We start from the raw sequence: 19395 nt of genomic DNA on the forward strand, positions 1-19395 counted from the left end.
ACCGTTTAATGAATCAGCGGTTTATGCAGGCACCAAAAATGATTTATTAAGTTATAATTTTTTGTTAAATAAAATTGCTATATCTGAAATAATATCTCATAAATCAGTTTGGAACTCACTCACGTAATACAGCGTTTGGTGATTTAGAATAGTAAAAGGAAAAAAAAAAAAAAAAAAAAACTCCCCCGTTGAGTGCAAAATTTTCCTCAAAATAGGTAAATGCCGTTAGAAATTACAATGGAGATATACCTCATACAACACGGTTATAAAATACAAGTAAGAAAAACACGGTTATAAATGCAAATTAGACCCCCTTTTTTAGCCGTTTTATTAGAATAAAAGAATGTATAATACAAACAGGAGGAGGTAATAAGGTAACGGCTAACAGGTAACAGCGCACAAGTAACACAATAATCGGTAACACGTGGAGTGCACGTGCGAGCCATGTCCAGGCCGTCCCCTCGTGGTGGCAAAAGGATCTCAACCCGACTCGTGAGTCTAGAATGTTCTCCGCGCTGAAGTGCCCAAACGGAGCAGCACAGAGAAGAAAAGCTAGGGTTAGGGTTTCCCCCCCGCCATGGCCGGCGCCGGCATTCATCCCTACCACCACCACCAGTGGGCACCGCCTCCTCCTCAGCCCCCCGCTGCGGCCCCTCTCATCCCTGTCGAGAACCCTAATCGCTCCTCCCCCGACGAGGTATACATGCCCTCCTCTCCCTCTTCCGATCTTCCATTGCGAATCCTTTTCCTGATCTAGGTACTTCTGGAAGGTCCGAACGATATTTATATCCGGTCTGCCCGGCGACGTGAAGGAGAGGGAGCTCCATAACCTCCTGAGGTGGTTGCCGGGATTCGAGGCGTCTCAGATCAACTTCAAAGGTGAGCAGCCCATGGGATTCGCCCTCTTCTCCACGGGTCAGCACGCCATGGCTGCCAAAGGAGCTCTGCAGGTGACTTTTTGTTTCTTCTTCTTCTTGGTACTGTTTGGTTCTGTGGTGATCTGAGGAGAATTCTCCTTTTTGGGGAGTTCAGAACTTGATGTTTGACGCGGAGACAAAATCCGTGCTGCACACGGAGATGGCAAAGAAGAATCTTTTTGTCAAGAGAGGTGCGTCGTGTTTTGAAGTGGGTTTTGTTTGCTTCTTTTTTAAGCACTCGTTGTTTGAGATGAAGAAAGTATTTGTCCCGTTTGGTGATGTTAGTTTCTTTTAGTTTAGTTGTACAGCTTCATAGTTACCTTATAACGACCTAATTGATATGAGTATATGGCAACTTATACAGTTTGCAGAATGTTTGTAAATTGTTTGTCGGTATGGCTTTATTCCAGTGGTTACCTTTCATGTTGTTTGGCAGTTACTTTTTAGGACACTTTGCGAGATTTGTATGATTCTGTCATTTCTTATATTAGCTCCAGTAATATTCTTCGAATGATAAAATCTACTAAGTTTTTAAAAGATACTGAAGCAGATACACTTCAAACATGGTTATCTTTTTATATTTTTCCGAAAAGAAATGTCGATACCCCACCGCCAGAGTCTTCTGTAGATTAATATTGCACTGTTACAATAACTCAAAGATTAATATTTATAGGCGATCTTCACGTTTTCATATTACCATTGTAACTCATACTATTAGTGGAGAAGGATTTAGATTTCCTGTGTGCAACTTTACTAGTTAGAGTCCCGCTGAAAAATGGTTCAAATTCTGTCAAAGATGGTGGGGATTATGCATCTAGAGAAAATTCTTATTTGCACTTTGAGCATCCATCTTGAGGACAAACCTAGAGGATTTAGAGGATGAGACCTATAGTCTGATTTGAACAAGATGGGCCATGGGAGATTCAGCTTAAACATATGACTTCTATTATTTTGACAAAGAAATATCAAAAAGCAGTGTTGCAGAGGTAATGTGGAATATCATGAGCCGCCATTTTGTGAAACAACTCTTTACGAACTTATTATCTACTGGTTCTTTTAAAGTGTGTTGCTTTGAAAAGATAAATCCCATAAACAGCTAATGCACAGAAATGTCAAGATGGTTTGTCAAAGTTTAGAGCCACAGTTCATGTTTGCAGTTATTGCATTAGTTGAAGACACACTTTTCTCTTTTCCGTTTTATGAGGTTTCATTGAAGAATATACAATACAAGTTAGAAATATAGAGAACACAAATACAAGCAAACAATTAACCTTATATCATGGGTTCAAGTTATTGAAACACCCTTTCAGAAAATGAGGGCAACACTGAGTATATCTTCTTCCCCAGGCCTTGCATTGCAAGTCTAGAAGTTATTATCTTTAAATAACTAAATGATACGACTTGAAAAACAGAGTCCCCTTCAGAGTCCTTGTTTTGTATTCAAATTCCTTGTAATTCGATTCTCTTCCCGATGTTTTCTTTTCTTCCATTCACACATGGATCTATTATACTATGAGCACAGTGTATTAACTTTTGATTAAAGTTTGTTATTGGGAATATTCTTACCTTCAGTTCTTTTTCCTCATTTAGTGGATGAATGAGGTGGGATTTTTTTCAATTCTATATTCAACTTATTGCTATATGGTACTCAATCTTTAGGTGTGGTGACTGATACAAGCTCACTGGACCAAAGTAAACGTCTACGAACTGGTGGGGACTATACTCATGCAGGTTATCCGCCTCCTTTCCACCCACCTCCAGCACCTGTTTGGGGTACTGCAGGGTAAATTTATGAAACATAACTTTCTTGTGTAGACATCCATAGATAGGTTCATTGAATCTTATCTTGTTTATTTGATTCTTAGTTATATAGCTCCACCTGCTCCCTATGACCCATATGGAGGGTATCCAGTACCCACTGTAGCCATTCCTTCACCGGCTCCAGTGCCAGCACCCAGTGGTTATGCTCCTGTGCAGGTGGTCCATTCTTGATTTTCTGAATTGCTTGTTTGTGGTCAATATTTGTGTTTATTACTTTATTATAGTTTTCGGCTCATTACTTTAATTTATGCAATATTGTATATATGTAATCATCTTTTTGGACAAAAGGATTTAGATTGGGAATTGAAACTTCAAAATTTGAGGGGTTTAACTGCTTATTTTGGTCATTTCATTTTTTTTCATGCGCCTAGCTTAATTGTCTTTTCTGGTCAGTGAAGCTTTCATTCTTTCTAATCTGTAATTGGCTTACTGACCATAAATGACAACCATGTAGATTTGAATTACAGCAGCCTAATAATATTTTTCTTGTTCTTGTATAACTGTGTAAAATTAAATGACAACCATGTAGATATGAATTACATCAGCCTAAATACTTTTTCTTGTTCTTGTACCAATGGAATCATGGAATGCTCATTTTATCAGATCCTGTACTTGGATTTGCATTTGGAATTTGGACATTAATTTTTTCATGTCTTCTCTTTTTGGCTTCTGGATGTCTTTTAGTTTATGTTACCTATCTTCCTATTATCACCGGTACTGACAATTTTAGGTCATGTTACCTCATCCTTTAAATGTTTTACCTTAATTTTACAGAATATGAAAGACAATCCTCCATGCAACACGCTTTTCATAGGCAATCTTGGTGAGAATGTTATTGAGGACGAACTCAGGGCTCTCTTCAGCGTGTATGAATCCTACTTATGAAACATTGTGCTTCCTTTAGTATTATGTTCTCCATACATATTGTACTTATTCCTCCTACATGTGAAGTCAAAGACCTCAATTTTGTCACCACTATTGTTGAGTTTTTGTTGTTTTAATCTTATCATCTTCAGGCAACCTGGTTTCAAGCAAATGAAGGTCTTGCGACAAGAGCGGAACACAGTTTGCTTCATTGAGTTTGATGTAAGTAATGTGCAAAAGCTACATCATGAGGTTTTGCAACATTACATTGATTTAAATGCGAACTCCAAATTACTGATGCAGGATGTGAGTAGCGCTACAGGTGTTCACCAGAATCTGCAAGGTGCTGTTATTCCTAGTTCAGGCCGTGGTGGCATGCGAATTCAATATCCTTCTATATAGTTGTTTTTCTTTCATGCAAATACTTTTCGGTATTGGTATCTTGTAAAGTATCTCACAGTATATATAAGGTTGTCTATTTACTTTTTAGTCAGGTTCGCGTTGCATGAGTTCTACATCTATGAGGAAATTTATGGTTCTTGCCTGCATATATATAGTGATTTGAACTCTATTCTTGATTTGTTAGAAAACTTAGAATTTTTATTTTCTATTTAGGTGATTGAAAAAAAATTTCTCCCCTGATAATCTTAATCAGCATTGGAGATAAATTTTATGTATACATTATAACATCCTTTGCATCTTATATTTGGAACTTCCTAGGTTCCTGTTGGCCCTTACATATCAGAGATAGATTGTTAGATAATATTTCTCATCTTGGAGTCTAAGAATCTGGTATTACTTCTTTATATTGTCAGGTTCTCAGCCTACTACTTCTTTTGTTTCTTGAACCACTTCAAAAATTTGAAAGAACTACCCTTTAAATGTGTAAGATGTTTATACTATTTATGCTTTATTATTTTATAGATTTTTCCTGCTATTTTGTTTTCGTGGATAATTAGCAGATGCCTTTTGAGATACAGTAGTAATAGTCCTATTCTGAGGTATAGTTACTTGGACAGGTGGAGCTTCAAATGCCCCTCTTGGGGTGCTTTACCTTAAGTTTGTTTACAGTGGCATCTTTGGACTTAAATTGCTCTAGTTTAAATGTACTCCATCTTGTCATGCTTTAATGACTGGAATAAGCAAGAAGAGAAGTTCTTAACTTAATGATTTGGTTTACACTAGTGTTGCCATTTTTTTTAATTAAAATAAATTTGTAAGCTATTTTGTACCAACTGAGGTACATGAATTGTTCTATTTTGAGCCATCTGTGGGTGTAATGGCTTTTGAAAATGAGGCCATCTACTTATCTGATATATAAATTTTACTGTTGAAATACATCTGTTTTTGTCTTTTGAACTGTGATGCTTCTGTCTTTTTTTCCCTTAACTTCTTGAACATTCTCAAAGAATCCCTTTGGGCGGAGGAAGGATTCTCTCAATGGTTCTGCAGCTGAAACCAATGGAACTCTTCCGACTTACCATCAGTAACTTGAAGGGATGTATCTCGCTCTTTTATGCTCCATGAAGATATGAGTAGGATGGTCTCTATTATGGAAATCATGCTGTTGCATCCCCACTTCATATGTTCTTATTAGCATCTTTGTGTGAATGCACTTTGTTATCATGAGTAACATTACCATCTTCCACAAGGCAAATTGCTTGGGACATCATGGCAAGTTATTAGATGTGCATTGGCATCATTAACATGGATAATGATGTTTCTTAACTATCTGTGTGCAGTTTGACTTGGCAATTATGAACTGTTAGATATGCATTGGCATCATCTGCTTTGTTGAGAGTTTCTTTTAAGTTACCATCTTCCACAAGGCAAATTGCTTGGGACATCATGGCGAGTTACTAGATGTGCATTGGCATCATTAATATGGATAATGATGTTTCTTTACTATCTTTGTGCAGTTTGACTTGGCAATTATGAACTTTTAGAAATGCATTGACATCATCAGCTTTGTTGAGAGTTTCTTTTAAGTTACCTCTCTAATACTGGAAGATGAATATTGGACTGCATTCTGGGAACCTGGCCATGTTGCATCAGCCTTAAATCCTACTGTGAGAGCAACATCTAACCATCCAATATGTCATTAAATCTGAAAGCCAATGCCACCAGACTCATGTCATGTCATGGCATATTCATTGTGGGAGAGGTTGGAACATTGTCATGAATTTATACTCGCCAGTCATCCATCCATCCATCCATCCATGCTTTCACTTGGCATGAAACTGACAATATGTTTTCACCTCCAGGCTAAGGATAAAGCCAAATTCGAAATATTTGGGAGTTATTTTTTATCCGGAATTTGTTTTACAGATGGAGTACTTCAAGAGATGTGAGTTTCAAGCATTCAGAGCATAGATGCTTCAGTATGTCTTAAATTTTGATGCAGATGGGTTTCAGGTATGATTTGATACTCAAAGGTTGCAAAATATAACTTGGGTTTTGAGTTCGGTGTTACTCTTCAAGTAGTCAGTTTCTAGTTGTGATAAATGGCACTTAAAAAGTCTTGAAGTAGACAATTAAAATCCTTCTTTCTTCTGTTTGGTTATATCAGACCTCTAGCATTTGAAGGATTTTTCTTCTCGGGTGCAAACGCCATGTAACGAATAATCATAAAAGTGTATGTGATGCTTAGGCTGACTTAACTTGGACACTTGTTCCTGAAGCGCTGTCTTGCTTGATTAATAGGTAGATGTTGTGACATCCTTATGTCACCTCCTTATTAACAGGAGATGCTCAAGAGGAAGGATTTTAGGAAAGATAAATATTAAATTGCTGATTGATTTGGAACCAGTTCTCTGGCTTGACGAAAACTATAGTGGCACTGGCTGCATCATATAAGCTCTCTAAGTAATAGTAATTATATTTGATGTGATATAAAGTTGGTATTAATGTAATAAAGGATAATGAGTTTGTATTGAGATTTGGTGACATTTTAGATTAAATGATAAAAATACTCTTAATTATTAATTATGTGTTGTCTAATTTAGGAGCAAAATAATAATTCTAAATTATTATTATATTGATTTATTTTTTTTTAAGTTTTGTGGAGTAAATTGAGAGAGAATTTATAAATTAACCAGAAGATAAGTTGTAGTTACTGCATCAGAATAAAAAAGTTTTAATATTTTACTAGTGTATAGATAGTTTAGTACTTAATTGATGTACTGATGTCTGTTCAAAGATTACATGCTGAAAGCCCTATCATATTTCATCTAGACATGCAAGCTGGTGATTTGCTATGACTCCCAAGGTAACATTGGGGCTTAGTACTTAATTGATGTATTTATCTCCGTTCAAAGATTACCTGCTGATAGTCGTAGCATCTTTCATTTAGTCATGCAACCTGGTGATAAGCTATGACCCCCAAGGCAATACTGTCGATTGACGTGGCACCCTCGTGTTTATTTACTTCTGCAGTGCCTGGGGTCCACACTTTCATAATTGACGTGGCGCTAGTATATGGTCGTGGGGGGTCAATGTATCATTGCTGATAGCGCATAGTGAGTTAACTTAGTGGTAGATTCAGGGTTTTATAAGTTTTTAACCAAACTAGCTACCAATTCTTTTACGCCCCAAGCGTATGAATCTATGTGAACTTTCCCATTTTATTGAGGACTTATGTCTCGTTGAAATTTGCTGAACCAAAAAACTCGAAAGTGATTTATGTGAAAAAGAAATTCTCCTATAATTTAGTTTAGTATTACTACTAATAATCGTCCAGCCGCACGGTAATACCACTAATAGCTCACAGCACGTCGACCATTAGTTCAGTATTACATTCAATCATGTCACTGAAACCCCAAGGTAACAATGCCCATATTCGTGTTACGGGCTCCTTAGTCAAACAAAGCAACCCATGGTACATATGCCAAGCATTACGAAGTGCAAGGTAGCAGCGAAGCTTCTATTATTAAAGCTAGCTGATTGAAAGCATAACATAAAAAGTAACAAACGGGAAAAAATAATTTAATTTCACAAAGCCAAACTCCCCAAAAATCTAAAAGTAATAAACAGAATAGTATTTTGCTCTGTATTGTCTGAACGTCAGCAAGAGATTTTATTTTTGGATGCTGAGATGTATGTGAAATATCTCACCAAGTAACATCCATTTTTTCGTCCGTGGGAAGGCTTCAGCCAAAATGCATGTCAACTTACTTGGAAAAAGCAAAAGCTGCAAAGACAACGCTCCTCCTTGTGCACCAGTTTCTCATCCTTCAAGCGAATCAGAGCGGACGGCTGATATTTAAGAGAGTGAAAGAAGAAAATTTTAGATTGCACGCACACTCATGCTGTCCACAAGGGAATTGCACAGATTTTATATCAACGGTCCAACATATTTTTCTCCCTAAGAAACTAAGAGATGACAATTGAACATAGGTCGCAATAGTATCTCTCCTCATTAAGAGAAAATCAAATGTACATAAAGCATAAGACAAGCACGTAGTTGCGGGTTGCAATTTGTCATAAAAGATGCTTCAGCAAATCTATATGAAAAGTCTTTTTCTAATAACACAGATGACATGTAGCATAGTGAATGATCCTGCACAACTGGTCCTCGGCAAGTATTATTGTTAAAAACGACCCAAGCTGCGTATTTTAATGAATCCTTATCAAAATTCATAGAAGAAAAGCTTAGTTCTTGGCATGCAAACCTTAGCTGTTTGATATACTGTTATAGAGGTATACTAGCAGTAGGTTTCGTATAGGTTTTGGCAGTAAGAAGAGAAACCCCACCATAAAATTCAGCAATTCAGTTGAAATGATTCTCTGAATATTGAGATGCTTATGCAAAAAGATTAGAACCATTAGTGAAGCTGAGAGGCCATTAGTGAATCAAGATTGTATCCCAGTTCCCAAGTGATTCATATGACCAAATTTAATATCTACCCTCATGCATGAAACCATTCATTACAAGTCCGAAGAGAAAAAGGGGCCACTGCAAAAGTAAATCTGTTTGACTTCAATAAGCTCTGAGATCTTACTATAAGACGTGGCGTGCTTTCTTAAGGTAAATAATCAATACTGTGGCCTGAAGTTTTCAAGGATGTTCTCTCAAAGTGCAAAATGTGATCCTAAGTTCACATGATGGCTAGCGCCTGTCCTCACGGCTTTGTAAAAGCCATATATGAGCTTGAATCCTTAGAAATCCTGAGACATCCTTTGGCGAGCAACTCATTAGACAAGTCAAATTTGTTGGACTAACTACATTCCTCGTTCAAAGATCCTTATACTATGATCCTCTAAACAAGGCAAGATAACTGAGGGTGAAACTGAAGTCAAACTAAAACAACAAATTTTGGAACAAATTTCTCTAAGCTTACAATAACAAATATATAACTGTGCCATCTACCGCAATTAAATACTGATTGTGGTATACGAACACACAAAATGACTTCACAAAGGAGACTCCAAGATTAAGTTTCTCTGTTCATCCCTTCCAATGAATAATAGTATCTATCTCCTTAATCCTTCGATAGCATAAAGTTCCTAAACAGACGAGAGGATGTAACCACTTAATCTTCCTAAGAAATTTTTTTGGCGTTTCCACGACGTGATCTTCTCTACGCCAATTGGCATCTCAGAAACAAATAGTTAATGATGATAAAGTAGAAACGGATTCAAGAAATATAATGTGCCCTCTTTTTTTTGTTTTCCATGTTAGTGATGTTTATTATATGATCTCATGCTATTTCCTGCATTAACCTTGAAACGATAAGAGTTAAGTAAGTAAGCTCATGATCTAACCTCAAAATCCGTAATTTATTCCAATCTCTCCCTTCTTAGGTCTATAATTTTTCTTTTAAAAATAAAGATTGAATCTTCACTTGAAGTCTCAGATCATCCGAGCAGGCTCTCCAACCAAACCTTAGATTAATCTGCAATCAATCATCACCAGAACTACGATCTTTTCGAAAACTCTGAAACATCCGATCTCTGAAGACCACACACTTGATTATCTAGGCGATTCAAGTGTAACCGATCTAGTAAGAATGATCAATCGTCGAATCTTGAGGACATCAAATACGAACGGATCAAAGCTTGGCAGGTAAGAAGGAAAGGGCGTACCGGGCTTCTCGGGCTTGCCGCCCGACCACTTGGAGAGGGCGAAGTGGACCTTCTCCCGAGAGATCGCCTCTGCTTTGTAGGGCTCCTTGAGGCAGGACCGCATGAGCGAAGCGCAGATGTTGGAGTACGTTATATACGTCATCCCTGCAGCCCTCCAGAACGGTACCGCCGCCGTCGACGCCATTTCTCTTACTCTCTCTCTCTCTCTCTCCCCTTGTGGGCGATATAAGCAGCGGTGGAGATGGCAGAGTTTATCGGATCTCTAAACGAATCCGGATCCGATTAAAATGAATAGTACCAAACAAAAAGGTCGTTTATCATGTTTAGGGCTTTTTACATAACTTCTTAAAACCTCAAACCTTCAAGGATCTCAATGATTAAAATGACTTCAATCATCAAGTTGTTTCAGGTTGACGAGGACCTTATAAACACCGGCAGAGATTATATACATAAGTTAAATCAATTGGAATTCAAACATGAGAACACTCTTGAGATACAATCTTCAAGACATATATGCTATTAATTGGTTGCATAAATATGCAGGGTATGTTTGAAATCAATTATATATAGAATTTAATTGATTTCCTTTCCTTTGGAGAGTATTCAATTGATTTTATTTGGAAAATAATGAAACTTAAGTCAGTTGAAATTAAAAGGAATTTGGTGAAACTAGAAATCCAAATCAATTAAATTCCACCGATTTGATGATTCCAAACAGGGTGGAAAGTATAATGAGTGAATACGACTACTCCTATTTCACAATGTTATTCGGACTTTTACGATGACCAGACTCAACAACTAACTGATCAACACGAAATAGATAAGAGAAGAAGAAACCAACAACTAGCTGCAAAATTTATGGCAGATGGAAACAGATGTGAAAGTTATACATGTTGGCCAGAAATAGTATACATAATTACATATTACCAGATAGACTACAGACTTGTTTTCTTGACATATAAAAGCACATATATGATAATAGTCTTAACACTCAAACTTTCTTCAAGCAAGTCCAACTACTATAATGGATAGCATCAATTGTCTAAGCACAATGAGACATAAACTCATACCTTGGTTTCAGCTGGTACATTACAAACAACTTAAATAACTTACAGAACTATCACGAAGCAAGAGAAAAGAAAAGGAGATAAACTATGTACGCTGCTCTAACTTGCGTCTCAGCCATTTAACTCGAAGATTATCATCTAGGGATAAAAATATTTGTCGATTGCTTAGCTCTAAGAAGAGATCAGTGGCAGTTATCTTTTCATCATCTGATAACTCCACCATCCTTGTCATCATCCTTATACACTTTGGTAGTGGGTATGAATCTTCATACGGTGATAGTACTTGCTTATCCTTTTGAACTGTATTATTCTGGAATTTAGACTTCATATAGTCCTCAAACATTTCAGCAATTATATCACAGCTAGATCTATTCTTTCCACTCATTTCAAAAGGAGAAGCTGAAGGAGTAGGCTCATTACTGTCCGAGCATCTTCGCGGATGTGATCGTGGTTGTGGTTCTGGATGAAGAAGCCGATGCCAACGGGTGTGAGGTGGATCTGTACACTGGTCATCTAGAATATCAACTGAAACATCATTTGGTGTCTCTTGGTGAGATGAAGACTCCCCCAAATTGGGAAAATCTTGCAGAAGCGTGTTAGCTGGTATATCATCTTGTTCTTCTTCACTACCAGTTATATCCGCATCACTACATCTGATAGATGTGGAATTCCTTTGGTCGTCTGCAGTATTATCTGTGTCCAAAAAAGAAAAAGAAAAAAGGGAGTTTAGTATAATATCATATGGTACTGATGTTAATGCTAACTATAATCAATTAACCCAATACCTTCATATAACTTAGCAAATGCATCATAGTGGATGAACGATGACCTTTGCCACTTTCTTAGTTTAGGATTAGTCTGTTAAGAAATAAACCTCATTAAAATAAGCGAAAGAAGTGAATCTTACAAGAGAAAGTCTCCTTTCAATAATATTTGAATGTAGGAACTAACCATAATGAGTGATTCCCACAGATCTTCACTTGCAATTAACATGAATCTCTTATGATCCCACAACATACCTCTTTTTGCTTGAACACTTCTAATTAGCTTATATTCTTTTTTCATCGTGTCTTGACGATCTTTAATTTGAGCCTTGGTTAACTTCGCTGCAGGAAACTTTCTATTTAAATCAGCCACAATCTTATTCCAACCATCTTTTGTCCACCCATTTTGCCCTCGATAACATGGAAGATTGTACTCAAGAAGTAAATCAACCAAATATTTCTCCATAGGAGGGGTCCATCTCGCTCTATTGTTTGACATTCCTATAGCAAGTTATGGAAGAGCAAATAATTCGGCAGGTTAAAGAAAATAACATTAGCAGCCAAACAGATGCAAAAATACCAAACAAAAATGTTCCAGAAGATTATACAAGCATCTCTTAGCATGCCTAGAACATTAGGCTAACCAAAATCCCTTCCATCATGAGTGCAAACGGATCCATCAATCACAAAATGGTTATCTTGCACTCAGTAACAAAACCATATATCAAGTCATCAACAGTTGAACATATAGCCCTACAACATTGGGTCTGTTGGAATTACACTTTATAAGGGCCATCCCATTGCACGAGCTCCTCGCTATATGGAGTCGGGAAAGGGAAGATGTACTGAGAAACTGAAAGGAAATCTAATTTCTACCATCAAAATTCTACGAAAAGGTTAAGGGAAAATAGAGAACAAAACCAGCAATGGAGCCTTGCCCTGTAACAGAATTTATTGAAAGACGAGCCCTACAACATTGCTGGTTTTATTGAAAGACGAGCGAAGATTTGGTTGGCATGTAATAGAATTTATCATCGAGATATCAAAAAATATACCCATGGCTCATTGAGCGCAAAGATTGAAGAGCACTAATTTAATCTTCCAAATTCTCGCACTATACTTCGCAAAAACCCTCGGAGAAACCCAGGATCAGACAAAAATCCTAGAGACAAATCTAACAAGCCCTAGGGGGAGAGAGAGAGAGAGAGAGAGGTACCGTGGGAAATGGGGGGTGGGACTGGGAGCGAGCCGAGAGGGCTCGGAATGTGCCGATCAGCGAGCGGACTCCCAAAGTTCGTCGGCTGGGCGTTCTCTTCATCTTATATAACCTGGAATGGTACTAATTGTCCTAACGAACCTATTTGGATAACAAGTTTCTATACGAAACTTATTTTGAAACTCCACTTTATCGTGTAATAAATAAGCGAGCGGTGTAACCGGATCCAAATTATCCGATATCGAATCCATTTCAATCTGGCTAACTCGGATATAGATCTTAATAAAAATATATTATATTAAATATAGTTATTATTTTTTATATTAGTATTTAACTAAATAACATAATAATTTATACTGATATTAGCTTTTTTTTTTTAAAAAAAAAATTAACCTTATTCTTTTCAAAAAAGATTGGCGAAACGTGTGCTTAAAAGTATCATTCGTACTACTATCATATTTAGTTAATAAGATGATGTGCTCTCACTTTTAGCTATTAAATTATTATAATTTAGTGCCAAAACTCGTTAGCATATGTCTTATTGTTTTTGAATAAATTATAATTATTATTTTTTATAATATACTAGTTATTTGTGTGGAATCTAAATTTAATCTATTATCCAATTAAATTTAAATCCGATTCAAGTCCTACTTATCATTTATGTGAAATATATTTTTGTCAAAAGAATCTTTACGTACAATGCCACTAAGAAATTCGAAATTCATATTAATTCTTATAATTCGGAATATTATATGAAGAGTTTTAATATTAAGCTGGGGGGTTTAGATTGTAATGGAAAATAACGAGGGTTTGTTTAGTAATTATAATACTCACTCAGTCTTAATACTTTAAAGTTGAGGGGTCAAAGTATAATTTTGACGAATCACGAATTAGGATAACTCGCTTTGAGTCGCTCCCTCCTCTGTTTCTCTTCGCCGTTATCGAGATGGACGCCATCGATTCCGCCGTCGATCCCGTGCGGGATTTCGCCAAGGACAGTATCCGCCTCGTCAAGAGGTGCCACAAGCCCGACCGTAAAGGTTTAGCCTTTGATCTCTCCTCCTTCTTGTCGCTTTTCCTGTAGATCTGTTTGATGGTCGCTGAATCTGAGAAATTGATGTGGTGATAGAGTTCACGAAGGTGGCGTTCCGCACGGCGATTGGGTTCGTGGTGATGGGATTCGTCGGCTTCTTCGTGAAGCTAATCTTCATCCCGATCAACAACATCATCGTCGGCTCGGGTTAGGTGAGGAGGCCCTTGTTGTGATTGCTTTTCTGACCCTGTTCTTGGGTAAAGTAGTCAGCTTTTATGTTTTTGGTTCGCTAGGAAGTTGATCTGTGTATCCCAATTTGAGGAAGGTCTGCTATTACCAGCAGTTAAATTGTCTTTTTTTTTTTGTGCTGTTGACATGATTGCTTCTTGGTTTGATTGAAAAGGCTGAAAGATTCTAGCTTTGATTACCAACACTTATACTTATTGTAGACTGATTCAGGGATGCGGACGATCCTTTTGCTTCCTAGTGTTGTTAAAATTTTCTTCTAAGTTCCACTTTCTCACATAGCTTAGTTGATGATTTGGTTTTCATAAAGAGGAGAAAGGTCAACCAGAAGTTCCTTTTAGGAAGTTTGGCCCTACTTGTGGTTCTATGGTCTTACTGCAGTAGTGAACCCGTTGTCATTTTAGTACTTGTTGGAAACCCACATACCTAGTTGCCCATGGGACTGGGAAAGAACTCAGAAGAAATATATTTTTCCCTCCGAGAATGGAGATAGTAGAAATGGAAGGACCTAGACATGTAGAGAATTGTGATGAAGTCATCCTAATGCTTAGAAAGGATGAAGAGTAGATGAAAATATCATTTGGGTTCTCAAGAAATAGAAAATATAGATAAATAAGGTTGAAGATAGAGGAAGTTATTGATGAACAGGGTTAAGATGTTAGTGGTGTATCATTTATTAAAAGCAGCTATCTTATGGACAAAAGAAATAAATCATGAAACTAGAAATGAACTTAAATTAGAAGATGGTGATAAAATTAGTTACTTTACAGTTTATGCATACAGAAGATTTCATTTATCTTTAATCTCTTTAGTCCATTTGACCAAGATGAATATAGTTTTCTGCACAAAATTCTTGCTATCTTCCCTGCTCTTATTTATATTAGGAGGTCAAGAGTGTTGCCTTATGCTTGCATGAGTATGAAATGAAAGATAAGTTAGATTTAAGATAGGTTGAAGGACATGCTTTTCCTTTGATTGAAAATCTATTCCCTTGTTTCCCACATGGAAACTAATTGAAGAACTTCTCCTTTTGGCCTTGTAGATAGGATTCTAATTAATTCAGGCACTGTCTTGTGGATTCGTCATTGTTTAGTACAAAGGAACACATCTTAGCTCTTAATGATACATATTGATGTGTTTCTTAACTTGAAATAACTTTTTTGTTAAAACTTTAGCAGGACGAGACTGTTTCATGATTATGCTATTTGTGATTGTCGCATTTCTCAGGCCTCTACTATATTTTCTTACTTGTCACTTCAGAGGTTATTTATATATTGTCAGCCTTATAAGTAAGTGATTCAGCAAATTGTTATGCTGAAAACTTTTCAATTTTGAATAGTGTATTATGTACTTGTCATCTCTTTACATGATAAAGTTCTGAGTAGCTAGTTGTGTATGTTATGAGAACTGATCATCCACAAAGAAGCACATATTACCTGCAAATTTATTCATACTACTCTTCTCTTAATTTCAATGCATTTGCTTTGGCTCAGCTGTTTCTGCAACATGGCCTTATGCACTACCATGCAAATCAACATAAGCATCAATTAAGTTTGTGGCTGATTTTTCTTTACAGGGTAGAGGATAAGCTGATAGACTGATGGATACCGCAAGCACCCACATGTTATTGACCTTTAAGAGAGTTAATTTTTCCCCTGTTCTGTAATTTCTCGTTTAAGAAGCAGTTTTGGTTTTCCATGGAATTGTCATGCCAGTTCTTCAGATATAATACAATTGAAGTGTTTCTACTTTCTTGGGGTCTGATGGATCGTTTTCATGAAGGCCTTGATTTAATTTTTTTTAAGATACTCTGGTGTTCTATGTATTACTGGCACTGCTGCTTTAATTGGTTGTCTCCAGGCATTTGATTTGGTTCACGAAATCTGTATATACTGCAGGAGAAAATTAGTCTAGTGCTATATTTCTTTTTGAAATCAAATCATCCATTGAACCATTTGACACATTTTTATTGGGGTATAATCACCAATTGTTCTGTATTGGTGTCAAACTCTCTCTCTCTCTCTCTCTCTCTCTCTCTCTCTCTCTCTCTAATGTACTGGTGTGCGAGCTCCTTAGTGTAATTACCAATTTTACAATTTTTTTTTATCGATAAAGACTGCAGGGTCAACCCTTCTTACATGCAATGAGCTACTCTTTCAGGCCATTTTATTATAGTCATCAGTAGAGTCGAGCTATTAAGTCAAATTATTAAATAATTTTTATTATAATAATTATTTAGAATTGAGATTGACTCTATGATCTCTAATTCTAGGAAGGGTAGCTATTAACTTTATAAGAGTTTGATGATAACCGTACTAAGATTTTTTTTTTAAAATTATTCAAGAGTACAAATACTATATATGAGTGAGTTGGACAAAAGAACAATCTTATCTAAATATAAGAATACTTAAGCTTCACTAATGTACTAAACTACCTAGTCTATGTGTCGAACTAAACCCAATTAAAATATTATTCCAAGTCATGATGTTGCTAAGCTAGTTGAGCCGTCAAGTTAAGTTACTAAATAATTAAATAATTTTCTCTATAATATTTATTTAGGGTTGGATTTTGATCCTATGATCTTTTTAAAAAAATCTACGTACCAACTCTACTAAATTATTATTATTATTATTATTATTTATAAGCTTAAGAGCTAGATATAGATTAGAAAATAGACAACCTCTCTCAAAATATAATTATATTTAGACCTCAAGCTAGACTTGGTTTTTTCTTTTCGTTTTTGTTTTTTTTTTCTTTTTGTTGGTCGGTAATGATAACCAAACCGGCCATGGATCGAGGCAGCACGCCTACTGCAGTCCTAGATGCAGAAATTAATTTCTTGGTTGAAACTTCTTTTATTCTGTACACAATTTGACACTCAATCAAGGATTGCCAAGTATCAAGGTGTAGTAATCCCTGCATTCAGGCTGCAAAGGACCACTCTCTACTGCATCTCAGAGTTTGATTTGAGCAAGTTTTTTCTTGTTGCAGGTCTCTCTCTCTCTCTCTCTCTCTCTCTCTCTCTCTCTCTCTCTCTCTCTCTCTCTCTTTTTAAAAGAGTTGCAGGTTTCATTTGGCCTCTCTCTAAAGCATAGCTGCCACAAATTTGAGTTGGTTGCCTGCAATGTTACAATACCTCAGAAAAGGATTTTACTTTTTCCTACAAGAGCTGATAACAACTGCTTGAAAGGATCCAAACACTTGATAAGTACAACTCTTACAGCTGAGATTTTAAAGAAGTGGAGCTTCACCCACCAAAGAAATGACTGCAAACCCATTAAAGCAGATCACAAGTTCCAAGCTCCACCTACCTTTTCTCCCATATCCAATTATAAATTGTTCTAGATAACATCACCATAACATGATACTTTGATAGAATACAATCCTGTGGTTTCCCATCTGCCAACCAATAAATGAAACCCAACAAAAAGCAAGACTGAGATATGATACTCTCTGACAGTGGATTTCTTGTGACATGCATATGCATAGTTTTTTTAGTAGCTTTCCAGAACAGATAATTGAGCAAAAAAGAAGAATGAAGAGATCTTAGAAACATAAAAGCCTGAACAGGTAGACTATTGCTTGCTTCTCCACCCTTCTTTCGATTCCAGGAGTTGATTCTTTTAATCATAGCTATAAAGTACAATCTTGGTTTCACTTTCTGATTCTTTTCTTCTAGTATGGTAACAATAATAAACTGAGAACAAATTTTATGACAGTCCACAATCTGAATTCTTGACCTTTGTTTGCCTTTTATGCCAGATATTTTCTAACTTATCCAGACATAGGATTTTGCAAGTTCTAAATTTTATAGGATGGCTATAAGGAACCCATGCTTTGTGGGCCAGAGTTATGGACAGATTAAAGCACACCAGAAATCAGTATAGCTGAAATAAACAATGTGAGATAGCTCAGTTACTAGATGGATAGGAGAAGACAAGATTGTATTAATGACAAGTTGGGTATGCAGTGATAGCATATAAAATTGCGAATACATTATCCACATGGTTTTGAATCAAATCTCTGCAGTGAAACAGTGAGGAGTTATTGCTTTCTAAAATCAAGATGTGCACAAGGGCAGCCATATCACTTTTGCAGACTAAAGAGGACAAGTGGTATAAAGAACTCATGTAGGCCACCTAAGACATTTGGAGCAAAGGAATTTCTAGCAATTTTAGATGATTCTTTGTGAATAACTGGGTACTTAGTCACTATAATGATTGCAACTTTGCATGGCAATAGAATGTTGCAGAGTCTCATCTATGACCACATAGGAGAGAGCTTACCAGATAAAAGACATCTAGGAATGAGACTTGGATTGCCAAGCTATAATGCCACCTATTGAAAACAGTGAGGTAGATACATAGGGGCCACTTCTCCATTGAATAAGATCAAACATACACAAAGAAATCTCTCCAATTCAACACTTTGTCCATTACCTGCAATTTAACAGTTCCACTTGAGCCTAACTACTTTATGTATTCTTTCAGGGAGAAAAGAAATCCTAACCTTTAACCCCCCCCAAAAAAAAAAGATTTAACCAAAAAGAAGCATCTTTTACCATAAAGATTTAGATTTCATCATCATGTTCTTGTTTCCCACCTCAGGAGTACTACAAACTAGAGGGGTGAGGGGAAGAAAAAGCAAAGTATATTGCTTGATTCCTTCGTGGGAAAAAAAGGAAGGATAAACTTTGTACATGCAAATAAAGACCCAAAAATCTTAACTGACAGAGAGAGAGGGAGAGGGACCAACAGAGATCAAATCTTTTCCACCTCCGCCACCCCTGCGCGGCAGATCGGACACTTGGGCGACCTCACCAGCCAGCGGTCGACACAGGCGGCGTGGAACACGTGGCCGCATCGCGCCAGGGCACGGCACAGCTCCATTTCGCGGAACCCTTCCAGACACACGGCGCAGTCCGGCGGCGGCGGATGCGGCGCGCAGCCTGGGGAATCGTACTCGAAGCAGGGGAGATCCCGGATCTCATCCGGTGAGAGGCCCGGAAGGGGCTCGCCTACGTCGTCATCGGATAAGCGCCGTCGTCGTAGGGCCCTTCCGGCGACGCAGAGGTGTAGGAGGACGAGGGCAGCCACGCCGGCGAAGAGGAAGAAGAGGGCGAGCGCCACCGCCATGACGAGGGATTGGAGGACGAAGGAGAGGAGGCGCTCGCCGCCGCACTTCGTTTTCGGCGGGGGCGGAGCCACCGCGGCTGGAGAACTGATCGGGCGGTCGTCATCGCATCTTGCCATGGATTCGATTTGTGTCTGAGAGACGGGAAGAAGAGGTGAAAGAGAAAATCGTGTCGGATTCAGAGATAGCCAAAGCTGCAGTAATAAGTACCACCGATGTACCCAAAATAAAAATCCTAAGAATAATCGAG

The 19395-nt window shown here is 37.3% G+C and overlaps 4 protein-coding genes and 1 long non-coding RNA gene across 7 annotated transcripts; 2 read left to right on the forward strand and 3 right to left on the reverse strand.

The window, feature by feature from the left end:
- Positions 1-496: 496 nt before the first annotated feature.
- On the forward strand, positions 497-6270 carry LOC140769945 (uncharacterized). Of its 3 annotated transcripts, none has more exons than XR_012105967.1 (10): positions 497-697; positions 771-950; positions 1033-1108; positions 2577-2700; positions 2783-2894; positions 3513-3604; positions 3755-3824; positions 3906-3988; positions 5002-6017; positions 6172-6270. XR_012105967.1 is itself a non-coding variant. In XM_073110866.1 (9 exons), the coding sequence occupies exons 1-9, from the start codon at positions 578-580 to the stop codon at positions 5090-5092; spliced, it is 948 nt and encodes a 315-aa protein (XP_072966967.1). In that variant the 5' UTR covers positions 497-577; the 3' UTR covers positions 5093-6270. The 3 variants fall into 3 exon arrangements, 1 of the variants encoding a protein (XP_072966967.1); XR_012105968.1 differs by having other exon boundaries at positions 5002-5766; positions 5867-6270; XM_073110866.1 differs by having other exon boundaries at positions 5002-6270.
- A 1105-nt stretch (positions 6271-7375) lies between these two features.
- On the reverse strand, positions 7376-10067 carry LOC140769946 (uncharacterized). Its single transcript, XR_012105969.1, has 2 exons — positions 9687-10067; positions 7376-7856 (listed from the first exon to the last, which is right to left on the reverse strand). It is a non-coding gene; the product is annotated as an uncharacterized lncRNA (long non-coding RNA).
- Positions 10068-10513: 446 nt separating this feature from the next.
- Positions 10514-12874, reverse strand: LOC140770344 (uncharacterized). The gene is made up of 4 exons (XM_073111497.1): positions 12734-12874; positions 11705-12018; positions 11539-11611; positions 10514-11446 (listed from the first exon to the last, which is right to left on the reverse strand). Exons 2-4 carry the CDS (start codon positions 12014-12016, stop codon positions 10839-10841), a joined length of 993 nt encoding a protein of 330 aa, XP_072967598.1. The 5' UTR covers positions 12017-12018; positions 12734-12874; the 3' UTR covers positions 10514-10838.
- A 732-nt stretch (positions 12875-13606) lies between these two features.
- LOC140770336 (protein transport protein Sec61 subunit gamma-like) lies at positions 13607-15793 on the forward strand. The gene is made up of 3 exons (XM_073111485.1): positions 13607-13773; positions 13863-13978; positions 15589-15793. Exons 1-2 carry the CDS (start codon positions 13680-13682, stop codon positions 13976-13978), a joined length of 210 nt encoding a protein of 69 aa, XP_072967586.1. The 5' UTR covers positions 13607-13679; the 3' UTR covers positions 15589-15793.
- Positions 15794-17842: 2049 nt separating this feature from the next.
- On the reverse strand, positions 17843-19361 carry LOC140770522 (RING-H2 finger protein ATL56-like). The gene is made up of 2 exons (XM_073111743.1): positions 18768-19361; positions 17843-18451 (listed from the first exon to the last, which is right to left on the reverse strand). The coding sequence occupies exon 1, from the start codon at positions 19262-19264 to the stop codon at positions 18773-18775; it is 492 nt and encodes a 163-aa protein (XP_072967844.1). The 5' UTR covers positions 19265-19361; the 3' UTR covers positions 17843-18451; positions 18768-18772.
- Between the last annotated feature and the right edge of the window lie 34 nt (positions 19362-19395).

The sequence above is a fragment of the Typha angustifolia genome, chromosome 11 (assembly GCF_048772165.1).
Source record: "Typha angustifolia cultivar Huaian chromosome 11, ASM4877216v1, whole genome shotgun sequence".
In the NCBI taxonomy this organism is placed as follows: domain Eukaryota; kingdom Viridiplantae; phylum Streptophyta; class Magnoliopsida; order Poales; family Typhaceae; genus Typha; species Typha angustifolia.

What these genes read in the sequence shown, in the direction of transcription:
- LOC140769945 (XM_073110866.1), top strand. Translation starts at nt 578, where the DNA reads ATGGCCGGCGCCGGCATTCATCCCTACCACCACCACCAGTGGGCACCG. An exon ending in CCTGTTTGGGGTACTGCAGG is followed by an intron (nt 2,701 to 2,782) that starts GTAAATTTATGA and finishes TTTGATTCTTAG; the next exon opens with TTATATAGCTCCACCTGCTC. An exon ending in CTCAGGGCTCTCTTCAGCGT is followed by an intron (nt 3,605 to 3,754) that starts GTATGAATCCTA and finishes TATCATCTTCAG; the next exon opens with GCAACCTGGTTTCAAGCAAA.
- LOC140770344 (XM_073111497.1), bottom strand. Translation starts at nt 12,016, where the DNA reads ATGTCAAACAATAGAGCGAGATGGACCCCTCCTATGGAGAAATATTTG. An exon ending in TGTGGGAATCACTCATTATG is followed by an intron (nt 11,612 to 11,704) that starts GTTAGTTCCTAC and finishes ATTTCTTAACAG; the next exon opens with ACTAATCCTAAACTAAGAAA. An exon ending in ATTTGCTAAGTTATATGAAG is followed by an intron (nt 11,447 to 11,538) that starts GTATTGGGTTAA and finishes TTTTGGACACAG; the next exon opens with ATAATACTGCAGACGACCAA.
- LOC140770336 (XM_073111485.1), top strand. Translation starts at nt 13,680, where the DNA reads ATGGACGCCATCGATTCCGCCGTCGATCCCGTGCGGGATTTCGCCAAG. An exon ending in CCACAAGCCCGACCGTAAAG is followed by an intron (nt 13,774 to 13,862) that starts GTTTAGCCTTTG and finishes ATGTGGTGATAG; the next exon opens with AGTTCACGAAGGTGGCGTTC.
- LOC140770522 (XM_073111743.1), bottom strand. Translation starts at nt 19,264, where the DNA reads ATGGCAAGATGCGATGACGACCGCCCGATCAGTTCTCCAGCCGCGGTG.